The sequence below is a fragment of the Emydura macquarii genome, unplaced genomic scaffold (genome assembly GCF_026122565.2).
Source record: "Emydura macquarii macquarii isolate MOO-44397 ecotype Brisbane River unplaced genomic scaffold, CSIRO-AGI_Emac_v2 contig_18, whole genome shotgun sequence".
NCBI lineage: Eukaryota > Metazoa > Chordata > Testudines > Chelidae > Emydura > Emydura macquarii.
The window spans coordinates 11,387,945-11,411,864 of record NW_027130155.1 but is presented as its reverse complement, the minus strand read 5'-3'; the positions used below and the strand labels follow the sequence as shown (position 1 = coordinate 11,411,864).

The 23,920-nt window shown below is 40.3% G+C and overlaps 2 protein-coding genes across 4 annotated transcripts in view; one reads left to right on the top strand and one right to left on the bottom strand.

Annotated features, from left to right (window-relative positions):
* DAW1 (dynein assembly factor with WD repeats 1) overlaps nt 1-3,589 on the top strand; it is a 28,743-nt gene extending 25,154 nt beyond the window's left edge. For all 3 annotated transcript variants that reach the window (XM_067542370.1, XM_067542207.1, XM_067542283.1), the window contains 3 exons: nt 27-103; nt 2,136-2,298; nt 3,259-3,589. In XM_067542370.1, coding sequence (XP_067398471.1) covers nt 27-103; nt 2,136-2,298; nt 3,259-3,293 — 275 coding nt within the window. In that variant the 3' untranslated portion in view covers nt 3,294-3,589. The remainder of the gene's footprint in view (nt 1-26; nt 104-2,135; nt 2,299-3,258) is intronic.
* Nucleotides 3,590-7,245: 3,656 nt separating this feature from the next.
* Nucleotides 7,246-23,920, bottom strand: part of SPHKAP (SPHK1 interactor, AKAP domain containing) — a 92,580-nt gene continuing 75,905 nt past the window's right edge. Inside the window, exons 7-12 of the mRNA XM_067559391.1 lie at nt 20,071-23,881; nt 16,199-16,378; nt 14,536-14,622; nt 12,431-12,483; nt 12,153-12,337; nt 7,246-9,496 (exon numbers count right to left, since the gene is read on the bottom strand). Coding sequence (XP_067415492.1) covers nt 9,353-9,496; nt 12,153-12,337; nt 12,431-12,483; nt 14,536-14,622; nt 16,199-16,378; nt 20,071-23,881 — 4,460 coding nt within the window. The 3' untranslated portion in view covers nt 7,246-9,352. The remainder of the gene's footprint in view (nt 9,497-12,152; nt 12,338-12,430; nt 12,484-14,535; nt 14,623-16,198; nt 16,379-20,070; nt 23,882-23,920) is intronic.

Here is a 23,920-nt window from a genome sequence, read left to right as displayed (position 1 = left end):
ACTTGGCTTTTCTTCTCCAAATACAGGCTCAGCAAGAGTTTACAATGCTGAAACAAAAAAATGCATTGCAAAGCTGGAAGGTCACGGAGGTGAAATTTCTAAGGTGGGTTGTGTGGTGGTTTCTGCCTGCTCTTTTTTATTTCTAATTGACATCATACTTACCAGCAATTGTTACATGTCACTGGCATAAGTTTCAAAATTTAATGTAAGCATGGGTTTTTATAGCCTGTTGGTGATTGCTTACTCAGGATGCTGTCTTCCAATACTTTCCAGCTTCCTGTTGGGATGGGGAGCATGGCTCAGACAAGCTGCTTCCTTTCTTTTGCCAATTTAGGGGCCTTTGAATCTCTCCTTACTCTGTTTTATTCGTCTGTGCAGCTGGGTTGGAGGCCAGTATAGGGTCCCACGTCTCTAAGGGTAAAATTACACTAAGGGTAAAATTTTCAAAAGTGACTAAGTCCCATTTTCAAAAGAACGTATGCACTTAGGAGGCTATGCCTCTTTGAAAGTCAATTTTGAAAATAAAATGAAAACTCCTAAGTGACTTAGGTGCTTTTGAAATTTTACCCTAAATGCAAAGATTGTAATTTAATTATTACAATTCTTCCTGCTTTTCATTCAAGTTGATCATTATTTCATGATTTATGTGAGCACTCAAACTAGTGTGCAGCGCCATCGTGCTTCAATCAGTTGATGCTTTCCAGGCTTGAAGTACTAACTTTTTAGGATCTAGGCTACTTCTTGGCAAAAAAAAAAAAGAAGTCTCGCTGTTTGTAGTCTGGTGGGTCTGTCCACCAGCTTGGGGACAAAACAGTTAGCCACACCCAACTCTGTTTTTAGCCTTCAGAGCAGGCTTTTTTATTCTTCTCTTACACAAACACAAACTATGGACAAGTAACAAAGTGATAGTCCTGATCTGGACCAATACTGCAGATAAACCTCTATCATCCAGTAGCTCAAAGTTCATGGCCCTCCCTTATTCTCAGGGTTGCCACATGGGTTACCTGTCCTGTTGCTTAGTGAAGTCTTTGTCTTTCCTGGCCCTCCCTCTCTTACAGACCTGGGTCTTCACTTATATCTTCCATCTGGGAATCAGAGCCTATCATTAGTTGCTGCTTAGCTGGATCAGCTGCCTCCTAGTACCTGGTCAGTGGGTTTCTCATTAGGCCAAGGCTTTCTACTCCCTTGCTCTGTAGTCCCTTAAAAGGGCAAACCACCCTGCTATGGTTTCCTTACATTCATTTGATTATTAAAATCCTGAAATGAGAGAAAATTAGATTCAGAAGGGATAGCCTTATCTTACCTACTAAATTCTATACAATACTTCATCTCCCTCATTGGCCAGGTGACCCTGCCAGAGCGTAGATCTAAAAGAGAAGGGGCCAGTGGCAGGGCACTCTCCATCAAGGCCCTTAATTCTGGAGCTAGTTTCTCTACCTGGGAGCCAGAATTTGCCTTTTGAGCATATTGAAAGGCTGCTCTGTTTTTGTTCTGTATTTTGGGTGGATGGAAGGATGTGATAATAAGTCTGTTGTTTTGCAGGTCCATTTTGGGGGGTGGGAATAGGCAATATATGTTGGGCACTGTTACCAATCAGTAATTCATAAACAGTCTGTGTAATAACATTTTTCATTGTGTAATAAACCCAATATAGTGTGGTTATACTCATTAAACTGTTTGTGAGGAGTTAAAAATGTATGCAAACTTGGCAGTGTACATTTAACAAAATACATCATGTAAAATAAGTGGCTTTTAGTGGGAATTAAATTATTACAGAGGATTTCCTTATTTCACATAAAACACACTCAGATACACATACAGTGAAAACTACACCATGTAAATAACATGCATATAATGTCAGAGCAATCAGTATTTTGGGGAGTTACTATCCAAGGTCTTGATCATGTAATTGGATCAGTGTGGATAGATCTTGCAATTACTCACAGTCCCAGAGGCAAGGAGGGTCTGCTTATATGGATCCAATTGCAGGATTGTGCCTTAATTTTAGATCAGGAATTGAATTCTGGAGTTTCCGGCTCCTGGTTTTATATGCTATCCACTGAATCATGCTGTCTCCTCCAGTTATATAGGCTGGAATGCTAACTGGTGTCATTTTTCTTGTCATTGTTTTAAAGATCTGCTTCAATCCTCAAGGCAGTCGTATCCTAACAGCCAGCTCTGATAAAACCGCTCGACTTTGGGACCCTCAGACAGGACAATGCATTCAAATATTAGAGGGACACACTGATGAGATATTCTCATGCGCTTTCAACTACAAAGGCAATATCATCATTACAGGTATTACTAAGATGTCAAATCTGGAATTTTTGAAATACTATTTTATATTTTGAAACTTAAAAAGAGTACTTGGATCATCTCACACATACTGAGAGCACCAGTGACTCCCAAAACATAGCCAAAGTAGAAAGAGAAACTCACTTAAGAACTGTGGCTCAGTTTCATACTGCTATGATCAAATTTGAATGTAAACCTGGACAAAGCTTTAGGCTAAACCCTATCATCTTTTCTGTGGGAATGTGCTATTCACAAAACAGCTGACTCAGTCCAGTTCATACACTGCGTGCACAGTGAGGGGATAGGAGATAGGCAGGATGCAGAGAACCTCTGCAATGGGAGTGAACTATCTGTGCATCTGGAGCTGTTCTTTGTGCAAGCGCTATTCATTTTAGAACAGAGGGGTCTTGGGAAAGAGATCAGGCATAAACAGTGGATCCACTACAGCTTGAATCCACTTTCTGAACTCCTCAACTGAGGGGGGCAGGAGGGCAGTAGCCATACAGAGTACTTCAGCTGCAGAACGGCTCCAGCATCTCTTTGCAGACACAGGCTATGTACACAGTGATGGCACCAAATTCGCTGCCATCAGCTCGAGCTATCTGGATCGATTGAGTGGACGGGAAGACCTGCTCAATTGATCTGGAAGTTGATTCAATTAAACCACCACCCCAAAAAGCGTAGCGCTGCATCGATGGGTATTCAGTGCCTGATGGCGCAGTGGAGACGGCGCACCAAAGGGAATTTACAAAGTCGACGGGAGTTACGCAAGCTATTCTTCGTAGCTTGCGTAACTCCTGTCGACTACTGCCGAATTTCGCCGGCAATATAGACCAGGCCACAGGCAGGAGAATTTTACTTACACAGATCTGCCTACAGGGTAGTTATTTAGATATTACTTAAGAAGGATAAGATATACGGTAAAGGCAAAAATAATCCCCCATAATATGTGTTTATTACTAGGGAGCAAGGATAACACCTGTAGGATATGGCGCTGACTGAAGATGAGGTGTGGTCCAGTTTACCAGAAGCTTTGATCAACATCATAAGAGCAGTCAAAAATCAGCAATCTTTCAGAACTATGTTTTCCTTTTGCCTTCTTTGCCTGTTTTCAGCCTTGCAGAAGTAGAACAGCTCCCTGGACTTGGACAGGTTTGACTCTTTGGACTGCTAAAGTCAGGTAGTTATCTGACAAGAATCACTATTAGCACTAATACAATAGGTTAGCTGCATGTTGTGACAGGACACTGTTTGTTTTTCATGTAACATTTGTAATAAAAGCATCATGATACTATTAAGTGTGTAAAGGGCATTATTTGCACATCTTCTGTGAGTATTTCTGTACTACATTTACCTTTTAGTGTGTAATAAAATGTTTAGCTAACGTGCTAAGATGTATGACTTGTAGAGCAATGTTCCTAACTTGGATATTTTGGAGGAAAACCATGTGTTAGTCATTGTTGATAAGTTATGTTGCTGTTACTAAATATGGAACATGCTGCATTTAAAAAAAAATCCTCTTTTTCATTCACCTCCTCACCTGTAGGGGGTGTCTGAAGAACCTCTGGTGGTGGCTGCCTCTGCACTCCACCCTGCTTCCTAAAAAGTTGCTCTTTCTATGGGAGAGAAAGTGGAAAATAGGATCTAGCTGGACAGTTCAGTCAGCAATGACTGAATCTGTGAAGAGGTAAGAAGAGCAGAATCAAAGTCATGAAAGGAAGGGAGTTAGTGTGTCTGTGTGTGAGGGGTACAGAATCAAATGGAGGGTATTTGTGTGTCTGTGTATAGTTTATATTTTCCAAACACTATAACATCTGACTGAGCCATGTCCATGTGTTCCCATCCTCTGCAACTGGGCAGTAATTCAAGAGAACAGGATTCAGCAATACAAGGGCTCTGCAGCTTTAAAGCAGCTGCAGAGCCAATGCACTTGTTCCCATCCTGTCCAAGAGAACTGTGTGTGTGTGCGTGTGCGTGCGTTCGTGCACACAAATCATGCAGACAGAGATTCATGGGACAGTTGTGTTCCAGCCCTGAAGATCCAAGCCAGCTATACCAAGGTACTCGCCCTCCCCTTAACCTCCAAAACCCCAAGCTCACTATAGCAGACCAGTAGCAGAGCTATTATTGGCTGCCAGCCCCTGTGGATGAGCTCTGACCTCTCAGAGGGAGTTGATGGATTATGCAGCAGGAATTAAAGCTCTAACTCTCCTCCACTTTCACTGGGTAAGGTAAACATTCATGGAGAACAGAGAGGGGAGAGAGAGTGGGTTTATCATTTACTGAGAACCCCCTCTTCAACTCCTTGTGCCACTCCTTGGTTATTCTCACTTTGGGGCCACTCAGACCTTGTGGAGGGATAGGAGGAGCATCCCACATAACCATCTTTTTTCTCTGTGTTGCTTTCCTGTGGCCTTCTCCACTGTCTCACTTCCCTCCTCACAAATAGCAGACACTATCTTCCTATTAATCATTTTTAATTAGCCTGGTAGACCAGATGGCTCATTTAACTATTTGTCCTGCTAAATGCTAACATATTTACAGCTGCAATCATTTTCTAAGGGCCTAATCCCAATTATGACAATGGCTGCAGGACTGGATATCTGAAACATTAAAACCAGTGGCATTATGAGTTCACTGGTAGTTGCCAAAGGCTTAGTATAGCCTCAGAGTAGTGGCTGTGCCTTGAATTAAATCTCTTCTTACACTGGCTGCTTTCCTTCTGTGAGAGAGATGATTTTTATTTATTAAATAGCTTTCATTGTCTCTGATCTCATCCCTGACTGTTCTCCCTGACATTCTGAAAACTAGCATACATGATTCATGGTAACAGTCCTTCTCTGCAGGTTATACAACCCTGTACTAAGGCCATGCAAGATAAATGAGCTGTGTCTGCAGAAAAATCTGCCCCTCCAGAAACATACATCCTGAATGTAATAGGTTGACTGTAGGCAGATCATAAGCATTCATACATTGGATCATAGTAAAATGTTTTCAGCCTTGATTAATTTAGCAAAGATTTGTGAGAAGCCTATCTTTGATGTTAGCACACGGTATTAAGACAATTATAGGTTATCAGAAAATGATGCTAAACATAAAAAAAATCAGATCCTACATATTAGTGAAAATTAAATTCTCATGCAAATTTTAGGACTATCAATGCTGCAACAAAATCTGGCATGTAAGAAAGTAAGTGCTTAATTCTGCCACCTTTACTTGTGTTGAGGAATTACTACTGTACTCATACAGGGAGTACTATAGACTTTACTGAATCTTAGTGCAGGCCAGATTCTGCCTGCTCTTTACGTGTGTGTGCAGTAAACTGAATAGAAGAGACATAAGGAGACTTCGGCTGCATCATCCCCCTCAAACCAATGTACGGGGAAGGCAGAATTATGGTGAGGAGCTGTAGTGATCTCAGTCGAAGTGTAGGCTGCTGGCACTATAAAGTATGGTATCCTCATTTCTTGTGAATTTCATCATTGTTCACTACATTTAAAATTCACTGTAATTTTGCAGCACACTTTTTGATAGTAGACTTTTCTCTCCGACCAGTCTGATTTCCTGACCCAGTTAAGCCTGGCTTTAGGTTTCCTTTGCTGATCAGCAGTGGGAAAGGCTTTTTTACAGCTGAGCATTAGGAATGTGCAGCATTTGTGAAAATTAAATAAACTCTAGCATTTCTGCACTGCTTAACCAGTGACAATAAAGAAACTGGTTTAGCTGTTGAATCCCTCCTGCACTGGGTAAACAGGAGAGAAAATAGCAGTGGTTATTCTGTGCCTAATCCTGTGACCCAATGAGCATTTACCTCTCATAAACTTCAGTGGAGGTGCAGGTGCTCAGCATTTCAGGATCAGGTCCCATATCAACTGAATAAAACTTGGAACCTCAGCAAAGCTACAGCTCTCTGGGAAATGAAAATGCACACGTTCTTAAATGAAAAGTTAAAGGTATAACATTTCATTGACATGGGGTCTCTAAGCAAGTTAGAAACAATGTAAGTGCATCCACTCTTAAGATTTTAATTTAAGGTTTAATCCTTTAATCTGGCTAGCTAGTTTGTTCCCAGCTCATTGCTCAAGAGTTGTGTGGAGCTGAAGAAATGAGGTTGATTACTCACCAAACTGAAATTCCAATGCAGAATTTAGACACTCTCTGTGGGTGTAATAGTCCCTCTTTCAGACTTGTGTGACCTTAGTATAGACAAGGTGAATGAGATAATACCTTTATTGGCCCAGCAGAAGAGAACAGAAGATCTCTGTGTGGCTCTAAAGCTTGTCTAGCTCACCAACAAAAGTTGGTCAAATAAAAGATATTACCTCACCCACCTCGTCTCTCTAATATCCTGGGACTGCCACCGCTACAACTACTCTGTATATAACCAAGTATAGGCAAATTAATGTTTTATCAGTAGGACAGTACCTCCGGCAGAACAGTGCCTTCTCACACTGTGCAGGGATATTGGTTTATTACGGATTCACTTCCTACTGCATCTGATCCTGTTACAAAATTATACATAAATTTACTGTCAAGTCTGACCCTGTTTGGCTTCTGAGAGCTGTTAAGATCTAATTACCCACTACATAGCTTTTTAAAACAGAGCTACAAGTAGATACAAGTAGTGGCTTGATTTTCAGAGGTGCTACAAATCCCACTGATGTTAGTGGGAGGTAGAGGTATTAGCACTTCTGAAAATTAGACCATAAATAAATAAAACTAGGGGTGTGAGCCTTTGAGACAATGAGTGACCTCAACTTCCATTGCCTTCTTTGGTGTAAGGCCTGCTTGTGAGACATTACATTCAGCAAAAGCAGGTTTGGGAAGGCCCAATGACTGTGTCATGAATATTATTTAGTTGGTCAAATAAAATGTATCACCGTTATTTTGTCCATTTCCAATATGCATTAAAAACACATCACCACTTTTTAGAAAGGCAAAGGGGACACATACTATAACACAAATTTATTTCTGATTAGATTGCAACATTAAGAACTACTGTACAGAAGTAACTTCATCACACTGTTACAGTCATGATAGTTGTGCTTTGTAGGATAAGTAAACATTTATTCTAGCACGGCAAAAGTTTGTATACTGACAACTAACTGGATTTGGTCTAAAAATAAATACTTTCCCCATTTATTAGAGCAAACAAAGTACTTTCAGTCTGTAATACTCAATAATTACTTTATAAACATTCAATCTCTCAGAGATGCTGAGTACCTACAACTTCCAATGGCATCAGTAGGAACTGTGGGGATTCAGCACTTCTCAAGAACAGGCCCAGTGGCTGTACAGTTAAATTTAGTGTATATATAGCAGATCGACCTTTATATTGGCAATAAAGTGACCTTTACTGTTCTGTGTATACTGTAAACGCAGGGTTAGCCACATACTTTTATCACAAAGATATAGATGTTGATTCACTGATTTTCGTTAACAAACGAGTGTGAGAGGGTGGATATGGATTTAATGGTGGTAACACTGATTGTATGGCTCTTTTTTCATAATTCATTTAAAACTATTTCAAAATTTTCAAAAATATTTAGTGCAAAAGGATAATTATTTCAGGAAATATTACAGAAGCATATACTGGTATAAGGAAAATAAATGATCTCTTTCATATCATTTTATCAGGGACATACAGGTAGAATTTCTATTACACCATTTAGTATAGGGGAAAACAACAACTGAATGTTTGTGTTTTCAAAGAAGCAAATCATAGTATATGTGAAATTCAAACAACAGGATCTTTGCTGCAATAAACTTTTTTTTCTTTAAATTCAAACTAATCTCTTTGGCAGAGTTAAGAGAATTTATAATTAAGTGTATGATACTAACTGATCATCTCAACAGCAGGCTACTGTAGTTATATCAATGGTATTGTCATAATATGAACTATCATTTTTATTCCAAACAAATTTATCCAAAATGAGCAGTTAAGCCCTAAGGCAAACATGTGCTTACAGGTCCTACGAATCATTTTGTAGTCTTGTAAGGAACAAAAACAAAATTAAAGTTTATACACATGTATGACAATACCATCAGTTTTTCAGTTAGGACTATGGTCAGTTGATATTTCTTTTTAATAATCAATTTAATTAGACTAAAAATTAAACAATATGCTCTTATATAGTGCTTTTTATTAATAGATCTTAAAGTACTTTACATAAGAAAGTAACTGTCATCACCCCCTTTCACTGATAGGGAAACTGAGGCACCGAGGTGACATGACTTGCCCAAGGTGACACAGCATGTCAGAGCTGGGATAGAACCCCTATTTTCTGATTATTCACTGGCCCACACAGCCGCTGATTAAAATCGAAAGGAATCAGAATGTTTTTAAGCAGTAGTATTTGAGAGTCTGGATTTCAGTTTCTCCAGAAGAACACAAGAATGGTGAAAGGCTATAGAGAAGAATTAAATGGTCTCACATGAGGAAATAATAATCCATTTTCAGCAGCTTGTTATTGTATCATCTACCTGTAAAGGTCTAATAGCTCAAAGTCTTCTACCCCTTTAGACACTGTGAGGATTTTAAAAAATACTTATATATGTGTGCGTGTATATATATATCTATATTATTTACCTAAAGATGCACATCCTCCTAAGCATTCATTTGGCTGGCTGGCTGAAAAACACTAGCGTTCTAATAGTTAAGCTGTACAAATATTAGTGTTTTAAAAACTGAATGTGCATAATTCCATTTCAGTTTATTGAATTAATCAAAGGATATTAATAGAATATTTACTTACAGAAATATGTCCTTTTTTCATCCATCCTTCATATTATCCATTCGTTTCAAAGGCAAAAAACCCTTCCTCTCCTAATACAGTACATTCGAAAGCACAATATGCCAAAGGTCCCCCACATGATATAACAGTATACGGTGCACCTTGATATCACTTTCCTCAGTGTACAGCTATGTGCACTGTGTCTGCAGAGTTTCTATATCTCTGCTCATTTTATGCATTGATGTTTGAAAATTAGAGCATTACACAAACCACTGCCACTTAAACTGGATTAAAATGAAAATGCTGAACATTTAAGAGGTTTCTTATCCCAATTCAAGAAGCCAGTCAAAGAGGCTAGGTGTCCTCTCCCGGCTTTCCTCATGTAGCTTGCAGTATTGTACCACCGCATGAAAGATATCACCCACTTTCCAGGACTTCTGGTGAACTAAACGCACAACATCTAGAAACTAGATAAAAATAGCACATTTAGGGTTTCATTCAGTGTGTATTCTTAACCAGCTTTTGTTAAATAAATACATGCAAATACATACTTCAGAGTCTGATGACATCACTGAGCTCTGTCAGTGACTAGATCGCCACTGTTTCAAGCACTGCTCACACACAATAGCAATGTGATATGCTGCGGATTCTGTCTGTCTATAAAATACGGATCTGAAAGATGTTTCTCCTTGGACATCGGGAAACTTTGCATTTCATTTCTGAAATTCTATAACCTATGAAGGCAGCTTCTGCGCTTAATGACACCAGGTAAATCAAGAGCAACTCTGCTGTAATCAGTGAAGTTATTCCTGTTTACTGCAGTGTGAGATCTTTAATCTTGGTAAAGAATTATACCTTTCCATGATATTGACAGCACATTATCAAAATAATAGGTACTGTATCTTGTACAACCCCAGGGAGCCAACTTCAAGAGCTTGGATTTGAAGGAAAAATACTTTTCTCTGTCATTACCATAGGCAGTATTCTTGTTTGGTTACATTCATTTTATAGTCTTAAAGAGCTGGAAAAAATCCTACATTGTATCCACTTTTGTATTGTATCTACTTTTGTGCTTTGCTATTTTAGTAATGGACTTCATAATGTCATGCATCTGGTCTATCTTTTCTCTGGCTTGGAAATGAAAATCAATGCTTTTCATTTCCTTGAATTTCTCACTCAATAACTAATTAGGCTCCGTTTTATACAGCTTCCAGTTTTAAACCACACAAGAAAATATTGTGTATCTGCAGCTTGTGTAGCTGTTTGCTATTTACATAACTGAGTCCTAAACTTTTAATATGTATTTTAATTATATGTAATAGGCACGTGATTTCCAAGAGCAGTTTTGTAGGCAGGATGTACTTCGTTATTCTCTAGTGCATTTTAGCAATTGAATTAACTTTGTAAAAGCACATGGGTAAAGCTGACAGCTGCTTCTTAAATAAGATGCAATTTGGACAGTTGCTGCTGAATGCATTTTAAATTATGTTATGATTCCCAAATGCATGTTCTCAAGAAATACCAAACAATATCTCTGCTACATAAAATAATCTTTCCGTAGGTATTATTTTAAAATACCAAAATACTGACTGTAATATTTTTTTCTTTCATTAATTAATTTAAATACCCTGACATTTCTGTAAGCCTGGTGGTTGGATGGAATCTTTGACACTGCCCCTGGGAAAGCGATAGTCTTTGGCAGCCATGACCTGTCTGAAAGGGCATCCTGTGGTTATCATGAAAAAGGAGTAAGCAAGTCCTTGGAGTATGAACCAGCCTCCATGTAGCTGAGGGCCCACAGTGCTGGAGGCCATTTTGAATTTGCATTCTGCTCTTGGTGCTTCGGAAAAACACCATAATGAAACTTGAAAGGGTTTGAAATCTGTCTGCTTCTCCATCTGAAGATAGTTATGCCTTCACAAACGTGGCTGGCAAAAGTGATGGTTAATCAGTACATAAAGCCCCAACCCTGCACACACACACACATACCATTTTGATCCTCCTCCTTGGTGGGATTTCATGATTTCTGTTGAACTCCCCCAAAAGCTTCCAGTCAGCCTCATTTCTCAAATGACACAACTGTGATTGCAAATATGGTTTCGCTGGAAATGCTGATTTGTTACTGCTTGGCTTATGCTGAAGCAATTTGTGGTGGTAACACACAGTTTTAATGGGGGTAGGTACCCTTGTGGAAAGCTGATTCTTAAAATTAAGCAGCCATATTTGGGGTCGAGGCCACTATGGATTTTATAAAAGTCTGAAAAGACTTGAAAAAACCCTAATCATTGTGCAGAATAAACAATACATAAAAGGGTCCAGGTCTTCCCTGAACTGCAGCTTCACTAGCACAAAAAGACTATAAAACCAGTGGATCTGGCCACAGGGGAATTCCTCTGAATGTGTGTAGCCATGGAAACAGAGATCTGCTCAGCACCTAGTTTTGCTCCAACTCTTCCCCTCTGTGGGAATGGCTCCTGGGCCTTTGGGCAAGTAGTCACAAGCCCAGTCACATCTGAGGTGGCTCTAATCTGCTGGCACTGAAGCAGGATGGCCCCGGAATAGGGGAGGCTCAGTGTTGGTGTAGAGCCACTGTCAGGGGACCAAATGCCAAGTGGTGCACTGGTAAACAAACCCTTCTTTCGTTTTTTGGAAGTGAAATTCACCTCACTGTCTGGGGCCCGTGCAGTCTTATGCACTACTTATGTCCCTTGTCAAATTCTGCTCCTATTCTCACTGACGTCAGTGGGATCAGGATTTTGCTTAAATGGGACCTAAGTGGAGACTAATACCCTGCATGGTGCTTGTTAAGCTCCATGTAACCAGTTGGTACTGTCCAAGAACACCCTCATTAAGGATCTTTTTTTGTTAACACTGTTAACCTGATTTATGCAGCTGTCACTTTCATGCAATGCAGGCTGACTTGAGTAGGTGAAATCTGTTTCACCGGTGTATACTGTACTCTGCTTGAGAAGGTCTAATTTTAAGTGATGATTATTCTTTTGAGCTATATACAACAGCTGGAAGACCCCCCCCTAGTGAAGAACTGTTGTCATTACAAACTTTCGATTTACAGATTCACAGATTAAAGTAAATTGCTGTTATGCTCTACACTGCAAATACTACCTTTCCAACTCTGTTTTCCTGAGATTTCTGAAAATAGATGGTTGGTATTCCAAGTTCAGAAGCAGCAATCCATTGAAGAGTGGTTCGTAGCTCGGCATCTGGGCACTCTGGCTCCAGGTCAAAGTTTATCACCAGTAGGTCTTTTTGACAATTGGCTGTTCCTTCTGATAGCCCAGAAGCGCTTTCTGAAAAAGTAATCACTATGCAATTATGTGTATTAATGTCAGAAGCCTTATATCAAGTCAAATTTCTATGTCACAATTGATAGTTCAACTTACCCTCTATGTTTTCTGGCTGTTCTTTAAGGAAAACCTTGTCTTCTATGAGTTCACTTAGAAACAAACAGCAACAAAGCTCGTTGTTAGTAATATTAGGAACAGTGTAAAGCATTGTTTTATTAGAGTTGAGGTGATGAATTTGTTTTGCAAAAATGCTAAACAATATGGGGAGAGATGCGAATCAGGGTATGTGCTGCCCAATGTTATCATCACAGTACGACGTACTGTTTGCAGAGCGCTTTGTACAGCACACGTCATAAAGATCAATGTACCTTTATTGTTGCCATTGTGTAATCATGGTATGAAACTGCAAGTCTTGTGATATGGCCATGTACTACATTCCTATATGTGTATCTCACAATGTTCCACCTATACTGCATCTTCTTAAATCTTGCTTTCTTTTTATACTTGTCACAGCCGTATGTAACCATAATGAACAAGAGCCCTTCAATGCCTGTAATTTTTCTAATGTATCAGCTCTGTTTTGATAATTGGGTTATTTTAATATCTTCCAAAAATTTCAAGAGGTCCTCATTTCATATGTACCACTATGCTTTCCTGTTAGACAGCAGGGGGAAAACACAGAACCCTGTGCTCCCTGCCCGGCCTTTTGGAGGAGTAGATCCACACCAATGTACATATTGCTGAAAGTTGTACATCTGGTAATAAGGCTACAGCCACCTGATATTTGCAGTGATATTTGCAGAGGTATAGGAAGCACTGTATAGATTTACATGGGATCCCTTCCGGTATTTAATCAAGGGAAATTGTGCATGTGTAGCATTTGGCTGGAGGAACTACTAATATCCCCCTCAAAAGACTGTGGAATCCCAATCTTAAAAGGCAAAGTTACATGGAAGGAGGATAATATGCATTTTTTGTAGCTGCTGCCATTTATGGGGGAAAGGTTGAAATGGCAGGGTCCAGTGTGTGTGATTTTTCATGAGTGTGAGGCAGTTCCCTTGGTGTATGTACACCATGCATGCATCTATAATTAAAAATCTTCTTAGATCTTCTATTTCAATATCAAACTGTTCTATGTCTGTTCTGTGCTTTTTCTAATTACAGATTGCCTTACTTTTCTTGCCTTTCCTGACCTCAATCTTCACAGAATCTCAAATTTATTGGCTGGCATCTGATAAATTGACCAACAGCTGGTTAGTGACTGAGAACACTTAGTTTAACAGGCACTGTGTATGTAAGTGAAAGGCGTCAGCTTGAAGTATCTGTGGGCAGTAGTCAGCACTCTATGGTGTTGGCAGAAAGGTATAAATGTTTTATTATGGCTATCATCCTTAGCCCACAGCTGAGACAGAATATTTATGATTCTACAGAAAGATTATTGGCCTATATGTATATCAAAAAGGTCAGAATCTTTGGCTAGCAGGAGAAGCTAGATATTCAATGATTTAAAAAATGGGTGGTGATCCATTAGTGGATTGTGAGGAGTTTCTGGGGTCACAGTGACTTTGCAAAGTTCCTATCTTCTCTGCATGATGTACAGTATCCTGGTTTCTACAATTATCCCACTGCATTCTACCACTTATCCATAGGTTATACCATGTTTCAGGGTACCAGAATCTTTAGGCAGGTACTTGCACATCTCTTTATTTATTTATTTACTGCTCTTGAGCAAGCTCGGTAGAATCAGGCCCAGAAACAGCAGGTAAGGAGTGTCTTGGGCCAAATTATACAGCTTCTTGTAAAGAACTTACGATTTCTATTTCCTTGGCTTAAATTAATTGATTCTGCTGTACTGCTCTTAACTGCTATTAAGAGAAGCCTTTGAAAAAGTTATTTTTTGAGGAGTGTTCACATAGTGGGAAGTAGATAACTTAGTTAATTCCACCTTTAAACAGAGCACATGGTGGATATATCTCCTTCGTGATGTCCACCAGGAACAGCCTAACCATAGGCTAGTACTGTCACTCTGCATAAGAGGGTACCTGCATGTGCATTTATCTAAGACTAATGACAGCGTAAACAGCAGCTCAGAAGCACTGATAAGCAGGGGTTTGGCACATTTTGGATGATATAAATGATTTTCAGCTGAAATTGGAATAGTACTTCTAAATATATTAGACTTCATTTTAGTGACTACTTACTTAACCATAGGAGAAGAGGGCATGTTTTCCTGATAAATTTCCAGGTCCATAATGCCAAGACTGCTAGTGGTACTGCTGTTGCCATTGCTGACAAAGCAAAAGTTTAAATATTAATGCCAATCTGCACTACCACAGAACCATACATTGTCTAATTAAGGTGCAAGGAAAAGTGAATGGGACGTCCCCCTGGTATACAGAGTTACTGCTTTGAACCCAGGTTACACAAAATCAGGGCATATTACGCCAATTCTTCTCAACAAATCATTCATAGGAAAAAGGATACTGGCACGTTTAAAATGGTTCTAGATGAGTCATGCATCCCGTGATGCTCTGACCTCAAAAAAATTACTGACCCAGTCTTTTGAATGACTTGTGCAGTAGTATGAGGAATTGTAGTCCAACATCTAACCTTTGACAGATAAACAAGCTGCATGAGTTCTTATACAGGATGACTATCAAGTAGTTAGAGATGTCCTGGTTACACCTGCAGAGATTCAGATACCTCTGAACATAGTGGGGTAAGGCAAGGTATCTGCCTGCCTGCCTGCCTACCACACCACTTACCTTCTGGGTAACTCCATACCAGCCCAGTGTAGTAAATCATACCGTCTGAACATTGCAGGGAATCTGATAGAACCTACAGGTACAGTGGCAATCTGTCTGATCTTCCTGGCCAGTGTGGGCCATTGTTTTCAGTGGGATCAATAATATTTGGAAGCCTTCTCTTTGGTTATGTTGCAAGAATGAATCTTTCCATTGCCCCTTGTCTTCACAATGGTGATGTGGGTAACTGGCAAAATGTTTAGTTTTATCTAAGAGTTCGTGTGAGAAAAGCTTGTAGTAAATAGTTAATCTTTAAAGAGCTGAGGGCAGTCATAGTATATAAACTCTAAGGGCAAGATGACTTTTTTTTAAACAAACGGTCAGACCTTGAGCGGGTCACAGACGATGGGGCATTGTTGTGGCAATCCGAGGAAAAAATTACGCCAGGTCAGCCACAATTGCACCTGTTAACCTAGACAAGGGCACACTACAGCAGAAACTCTGTCCTCCTTTAAGAATTTACTCTCCCTGTGCTGGTCAGCTGTGTGGGTTTAGAGGGGGCAGAGAACACTAACACCCACCAGTGGTGCTGGCCTAGTCCAGACCTTCTGCCCCCTGTAGCTACGTCAAAGCTGTTTCCTATCCAGGGACTCTAGGGAAAGGAGAAACTTCTTGTGCCCCCATACAGGCCCGGTCACAAAATGGCTCTAATTTGGCCCAAAAATGGCTCTGCATTCATCCCAATCAACAGAGAGCTCTGTACAATATCCTAAAATGTAAATGACCCAAGAAGATGCCAAATAAGCATGTCTGCAAGTGGCAGTAGATAAAACAATTCATGGTTTACAGTAACTAGCTTGTCAGATGGCACTTTCATTGTAGGGGATGATGCAGTTGCTTGGGATTGGGTAGTTTTCTCTGTGTATGATTCTAGCTACTAATGCATACAAAGACCTGGCTAAGAACCAGAACATGCACTGCAACATTCTGTTGCTAGTCCCATTTCTGCACATTCTGATTACACCTTGAGTATCTCTCATGTTCCTGACACACAATCATCAAACATTTAGCTTGGTGATTAGTTCCTGCTATACATCAAACACATATAGAATGCAGATACCTCATGGATCTCTCACTGAGTTGCAGGTAGCTACTTGTATCATCAGGATTGTCCTCATCATTAACTAGCTGGGACCAGCTGCCTGTGCTTTCATCGCTGCTGTTGAGAGGGTTTGGAAAGTCTTCAGCTGCTTTTGTTTCCACCATGAGTTCAGCATCTGGTCTGCTTTTAGTATCAACACTGGCAGGGTGAAAAGTAAGGCATTATTGATAGGGTAAGTGAAAAATGTAGGAGTTTAAACTAGAGTCTCTGACCTACAGGCAATGCAGAGCTTGATTTCCCAAGAGCCAAATAGCAGCAGGACAATTTAGTCTGCTTAAAGTTTTGTATGACAATTTCTGGCTGTGCTGTAGTGGGATACTTGTGAGGAGTGATTCTTTTCCCATTCAGTATAAATGTAGGGTAAGTCCATTGAAGTCAACCATTGAATTGTAATGTTCAGCAGTGTAAAATGCCATGAGATCAGAATCTAGACACAAAATCCAGTTAAAAACCTGGTCTAAGATTCTCTTTAAAAATGTCTTTTTATTACTATAAAAACAAAACAAATTAACCTTGCCATTATTTTGGGAATGCCACATCACACAAATGTTAAAACTGTCAAATTATAGGCCTATATTATGACATAATTGGATGTTTAAACCCACACATGTAAAAATATGTCCTTTGGCTGGTAGGAAAAAGGGTATGAGATACAGTCCATACCTGGCAGCACCTGAGGAAAAGGCATAGGTGCTGGAACTAGGGGTGCTGCTGCATTCCCTGGCTTGAAGTGGTTTCCATCCTATACAGCGTTTACAGTTTAGTTCAATGGCTCTCAACACCCCATCTATACAAATTGTTTCAGTACTCTGGGGAAAGGGATACATCTCTTTGTATGCCCTTAGCATACCAATAATCCTTAGCAGTTGTATGGAACAGCACTTAATGTTTGTACAGTGCTTTGAAAATGTAAACTAATTAATCCTGTTATTGGTAAGTACTTTAAGGACACTTGTCCTCTTTGTATTTCCAGCTGCATAACGGTGTTATGTAAAGTGCAACTATAAAAAAATATTCTTTTGTTAGACATCACAAAGTATAAAAACAAGATACACATCTGAGTCAAATAAAAATCCCCACAAAGAAGTTTGCACATGCATGATAAAAAGCACTGTTCACATGTTTAGAAGACCTCTAACTGGAAAAGGAATATGTTCTTATGTGATGCATGCACTCTTTTTCCTTCTCCAGTCTGACACTGCACGTACAGATGCTTTGTGCAACGCCATCTCATACACATTCTAGCTTCTGAGCATACTTCTCCCCCAAGTTCTCCTTCATGTTTAATTAAAACATTTCTGAATTATTTACAGTGCAAACGTCTTGCTGAAAAAACCCAAATTCAGCCAGCAAATTTTCAATAGCTTTTGATCAAAACATGGCTATTTCAAAACGCAAAAATCTAACATTCAACCTTTGAGGCAACACTGAATCTATTTATAGGAAATCAAAAGGGGAAATAAAATAAATGATAACACCTTTCATCATGAAGGATCACAAAGTGCTTTCCTAACTATTTTTTTAGGCTACAGTTGAAACCCAGATATCTTTTCGTTGGACAGGTGTATTGACAGCACCCGGCACAACAGAAAGTAAGAGGAAAAATTTCCCAAGGACATTGTGTCAGATCCTTATTCTCAAAGTGCAGCTGTACTCTGAAACATGTCTTTGAAATGCAGCACCTTACAGAGTTGCTCCATGTGTGTATCCAGTCATATCTCCTTACTTTACACAAGTTTTTACTCCTTGTATTCCTGATAGCACTGCAGTGCCAATAGAACATAGGCAATGTGAGCTGGGTAGTCTGGTTCATGCATCAACAGATCAATTTTAAGGCAAAGATTTGGCCCTCATTTGCATAAGCATAACCCCATTGAAGACTGGGTGGTTGCATAAGGCACTGTGGTTATGTCTACACTGCATCTGGGACTGCGCCTTGGAGCTCGGGTCCACAGACTTGTGCTAGCAGGACTCATGCAAGTGCACTAAAAATAGCTGTGTAGACCTTGCAGCTTGGCTGGAGCATGGTCGCTTAAGCTGGGGGCTGGAGGGTGGACTTGAGAGCCCAAACTCCAGCATCCAGTTAGGTATTTTAGCGCTCTAGTGTGAGCCCCACTAGAGTGAGTCTGTGGACCCAGACTTGGAGGCTCGTTCCCAAATACAGCGTATACAGACCCTGTAGGACTAATTAGGCATGCAGGAGTTTTATTTTCTGGTGAATATACATGAAATGGAATGAACACAGCTTGACTCTCAGAACCCAAATTGAGCTGGGAGTGCTGGTGATTAGAAAAAAAATATTTTTACCTGAAACTATGCACACGATGTGGAGTTCCTAAGAATCACTAATTGGACTCGCACAATGTCATTCTTAAGGACTCACTTTTCCAAGCAGAACTGAACTTCAAGAGAACTGCCATGGGAACTATAGTATCTGTTCTGAATCTGTTTTATAAGGATCCTAAAGGAGCCCTCAAATGAATGCACCGTAAAAAAGAGCTAATGAAACGGCTGCAAGAACTGAATTACAATTAACTGAAGGTGAAACACAGTGGTACTATAATTGGTAGCTTTCTGGCTTTCTAGCTTGGTTACTGGAAAACATTCTTGATCTTTGTTCTCTTTATCTATTTTGGTGCCAAAGTCTTTCCAGATTACCAGTAGATCTGGCTGAAGAACCCCTATGGCATTTGGGATGAGGGCGAAAGATCACCCAGAAGTTCCACTGCCTCAAAAGGGAATAATTTTCTTTGGAGCAGGATGAAACATCAGTTTGGGCATCTGCTCCTGCCTTGCTCTCTCACTCAGGACAGCTTCTGAGGAGTTATTGTATCAGTGCTACAGAAACATCCATGGCCTTGGAGGTGACACAGAGCGGAACTGTCACAGGGTGACTGTCCCCTTTAAGGAAAGTCAGAGATCAGTTTACTCACAACAGGCTTCTTTAAGGAGAACAAGTCATCTTGGCCTATTTTTCCTAAACTGAGACTGTAGCAGATTTAGCATTCTTCAACAGAGGGAAAACCATGCTGCTTTGAACCGAACAAGCCAAGTTTTTCAGTTCACTAATGAAGAGCTGCAGCTCAATGAGGACTGTTTCTGCCCAAGGTTTGTCAAGGTACCTATCCCTACAGATGTAATCACAGAGCTGAATGTCAAGTTCCAAGGGCTCCAATTGTCCTTTCCAGGCACACAATTACTAGTTATATGAATGAATAGAACAGACAACTCAAGGTCAAATTCTGCTGTCTGCTTTTACAAGAGCAATATTCGTTTAAAACTGGATGTTAGCCAGCTGTGCATGCCAACATGGTTACCTGTGAAGATGATTTTTGCCACAGCAGGATTAATCGGTATGGGAGAGAAGACAGAGTGGCATCACGTAACTCAATGAGGTCCACGCTAAAACACACATTCTTAGGTCTGGCCTTGTCTGTGACTCAAAGCATAGACGACATTGACAATGTCAACTCTATGGGTCTGGAGGTCAGTGCAAACCAGGGTGAAATATTTCAAGTCTTTCACTTCCTCCCACCCTGGGTTTTCAGGAATAAAACAGTTCACAGCCAGAATTCAGCCCCATGTGTCCAATAGTATTAGAAGCGCACTTGCGTTATGTAATTAGTGTCAATGTAAACATGGGTCTTTTTCGGAAATTATTAGTACCGTGTTATGTATTTCATTTTTTCCTTCATTAGCGGGCTGTAACAGGAATTTATCTTCAATATATTTGAAAAGGGTAGGTTCCTCCCACCACACCCCCCAGAAACCATTGTATACTGTTAAAGTTAGAAACAATGTCTTGACTTGTCTTTTTTTCTGTCACTTACCTGGTATTTATTACAGAACTTGAAACCACGTGCTTCCCAGAATATGCTTCTGGAGGTTTTTCTTTGTTTAGAGGCTCTTTAGTTTCCCCAGAGGGGATTATGCTAGAAGTTAAGGGCTCTAAGTCTTTATTCAGCTCTTCTCTTTGATCAGTTTCTATCTGAATCACAGGCACTTCCCTCAGGAAAGCAGAGGAGCCTACATGGCTGCCCTGGAGGGATCCATCGTTTGTGATTTGCTCTTTTTTCCCATCTAAATTTATTATGTCCCTTGTGAGTTTAGACTGACTTTGAGTCACACTTGGGAGATATCTGCTTTCTGTTACATGTTCCTTGTTTGTATAGTCAAAGGACTCTTGATGGACGACAATTAATGTTTTCCCACTTTCAACAATATTTGCAGCCAGTCTGTTTGCATATTGTTCTACATGCAGTGGGGAATCATTGGGGAATTCATCAGCATCTGTAACCTCAGCATCATCCCCTATAATCTTGTTCTTACGCATTAGAGATTCAATTGAATTTGCCCATGTCTCATGAATCAGCATGTCTGTTATCTGGTCAGTCCTACATCGTTGGTATAGGCATGAGTCTGACTTGCAAAGACCGGAAGAAGACACGGTGCTGACTTGCTGTACACTTAAGGAATCCCGGTGGCTGTTGTGAGCAAAACCATCTAATGAGTTCGCTTTGACTGGTGCATTCACTGTTAGCCTGGAACCTGATGATCTGCTGTCAGGCATAGAGGATTGTCTATAACAATAAGGTGTTCGTGGAGAAAATGGTAACAAGCTGCCACTCCAGTCCTTTGAATTCCTCATGGAAGAAGTGTTATCATTATTTTCCTTTTCTATTTCCCTTATCATATACCTATAAAACTCTTCTGTGATGCTTTCTGTGCTAGACTGTTTGGATGGGCAGCTTGGCCTTACGTTGAGGTGGCCATTTTTCCTGGCTACTTGTTGCAAGGCAGAAGTTAGAATGCTGTTTGCATTTTTTCCTGCATAGTAGTCCAGTAATAAATCAAACTCTCTCCCTTCATTTTCCATCTGGTTCACCATAAATCTTGAAAATTCATCGGTAATACTTTCACAACTAGACTGCTTAGAGACAGAACTAGTTTGGCTTCCCGGCTGACCTGAAATGTTCATTGGGCCCAAAGTATTTACAGACCTTTTGGAATCTGAATCCTCCTCTGGTATGCTCTCACAGCTGGATGCCTTGGCCCGGTTCCATCTTTCACAGTGCAATCTGTTTCTGGGATGGTTTGGACCCTGCCAGACATTATCAACCATGGATAGCTCAGTTAGGTTCATAATTTTAGCAGCCACTTCATTTGCAAAGATACTGACAGACTCTGGGGTATCCTCAAGGTTGATAGATTCATCCACTACTCTGTTCATCAGTCTTTTCTTTAGTTCAGGATGCTCATCTGTTTTCCTTTTGATCTCACTAAGCCTAGGTGGTCTGTGCTTCCTAACAACTGAGCCATTGGGATGTGTTTCCTTTTTCCTTTTTATGGTTCTGCATGATAAACTCTGGGTCACCAGATATTCATTTCCTCTTTTCCATGCACAGAACCAGGGTTGCTTACCATTGGAGTTTTCAAGACAAATGGCAGCTATCTCTGTTGCCATAGAGACCACGGTTTCTGCCAGTTCTTCTGCAAAATCTGTTACACAGTATTTATCTGTTGGATGTTTTACCTGTAGCAAAGGCTGAGAAGGAAGCAAGAGGTGATTACCTAATAAAGACACACTAACTTGGACTTCATTATTTAACATAGCATCACACTTATGTTTGGCCTGGTTTTGTGTGTTCACAGTGGCATCAGAAGATAACTGCTCTTGAACACCATGTCTGCATTCATTGACTATAAGTGTGTTTTCTCTGTCTGAAAAAGACCTGAGGTCTTTCTTGCTTTGATAGGGGGATCTGTAGCAATCTCTCGTGGCTCTTTTCAGGTATCTTTTCTTGGGGGATGTTTTTCCTACCAGTGAGTTATGCCCACTGACACTACATGGTAGGTCTGAATGCAGTGTGGCATTTTCCCTGGTATTTGGTACTCCTTCCTCCTTATCTTTCTTTGTATTTGTCACATTTGCAAGATCTTTGCCAGCATTAGCAGTGTAAGAGGTACTAAATGGTTTATTGTTGGAGTGATCTGGGGCTTGTTGCGATGTTTCAGTATCTGTTGTCTGTGTTATTTGTTTTTCTGTTTCTGCTACCCTCCATGTGTCTGTGTCCTCGGAGAAGAGAGGTGAACACTCACCGACCTGTACAATATCTCTCATCTTCTTGCAAGTGAAATATATCACATTGAAAAGCAGTTCATTTGCAGTCTCCATAAACGTGTCGTGTGTACTGAAGTCTGAGTTACTGTCTGAACCAGGGTATAGCTGTCTCTTCTTCCTAACCTCTTCCACAGAATGCCGCAGAATAACATTTGATATGTTTTGTGCGAGTTCATCACTGATTACTCCATCCACAGGTGAAATCCGGGGCCTTGTTGCTGTTTCAATAATTCTTTCATTTATGGATTCCATAAAGTCCCCTACATTTCTGTATGTATTGGGCTTTGTCAAAATCATGGATGCCTCTTTGAGCAACGTCTCTGCAATGCTATCGTTCAACTTTTCCATGCTGCTTCCTATGGCTATACTACAATGAAGGGTAATAGCTGCAGAAGTCTCAGCCACGGATAAGAGTCCACATGAGGTTACAGGGTATTTATCTTCTTTTGTTTCACCAAGACCACAGACTGCTACAGCACTTGCTACTTGAGTCATACCGCACAAAGCAGATGGAAATGAATATTCTGTATCTGCACAATCATCAAGTACTTGTGAAGGTTTTATCTGTTGCTCTTCATTATCAACTGTTTTGCTTTTAGAATCTGTGGCTTCCTGTTCTCTTCTGAGTCTTTCCGCAGTGTGAGGGCTTGAAATGGTTCCAATAACTGTGGCTGCACAAGCCAATGCTACTTCCACTGCACTCTGGGTGGGTCCTTTGGAATTATCTTCCCGCAGGTAATCTGAAATTTCAGCAGAACTTTCTGCTTCAGACCAATGGCACAGATTTGGGAAGCCAGACCCAGGCCATTCTGATGTATTTTCACAGCTATCTGGACTTTGTACTATGACAATTTTTGGAAGTTCATTCCATGATCGGGAAGTTATGTCTTCTGTTGTACAAGTTGTTGAATTTAAGGAGTTTCCTACAGAGATGCTAATAGCAGCCTCCTTGGTAAAAGTGGGTTGAGAGTGGGACAATCTAATAAATGCATCTTGCAGAACAGACTCTGCTAAATTTGTAGCATATTGACCCGTTGTCACTTGCTCATTTTGCAAAGGAGGATGAGGTTTCCTTTCACCTGTACGCTCTTCTGTGTCTAGCTTACTGTTTTGTTTTGCTATGGTGTCACACTGAGAAGCTAGTTCTTCCTTAGCCATTCTGGTTAAAGAGACATCTTCTGAAGTGCACACTGGATCGGAATTTTCAACCTCGCCTGTAAGGGACCTTTCCAGGCTCTTAGTATTAGGGGACGACCTAATGCTTCCAGCTAAATCATTCTTCCACTGTAATTGCTGGATGGAGTTATCCACGGTTTGTAAGATATTGTCTTCAGCCACAACATTCAATGTTTCTTCTGAATAAGCAGAGATTTTAGCAGAAGCTAAGTTTTCTTTATTAAAGCAGTTGTCGTCAAGGGCAAATGGCAGCCTGGTCTTCCTATAGTGGAGGTTCTCAAGTCCCTTTCCTTTATGCTTTTTGATATCTGACACAGGTCCTGTGACATGTAAATTTTCATGACCTGTAAAAAGAAAAAATGATACATTAGCTTTTAGATAAT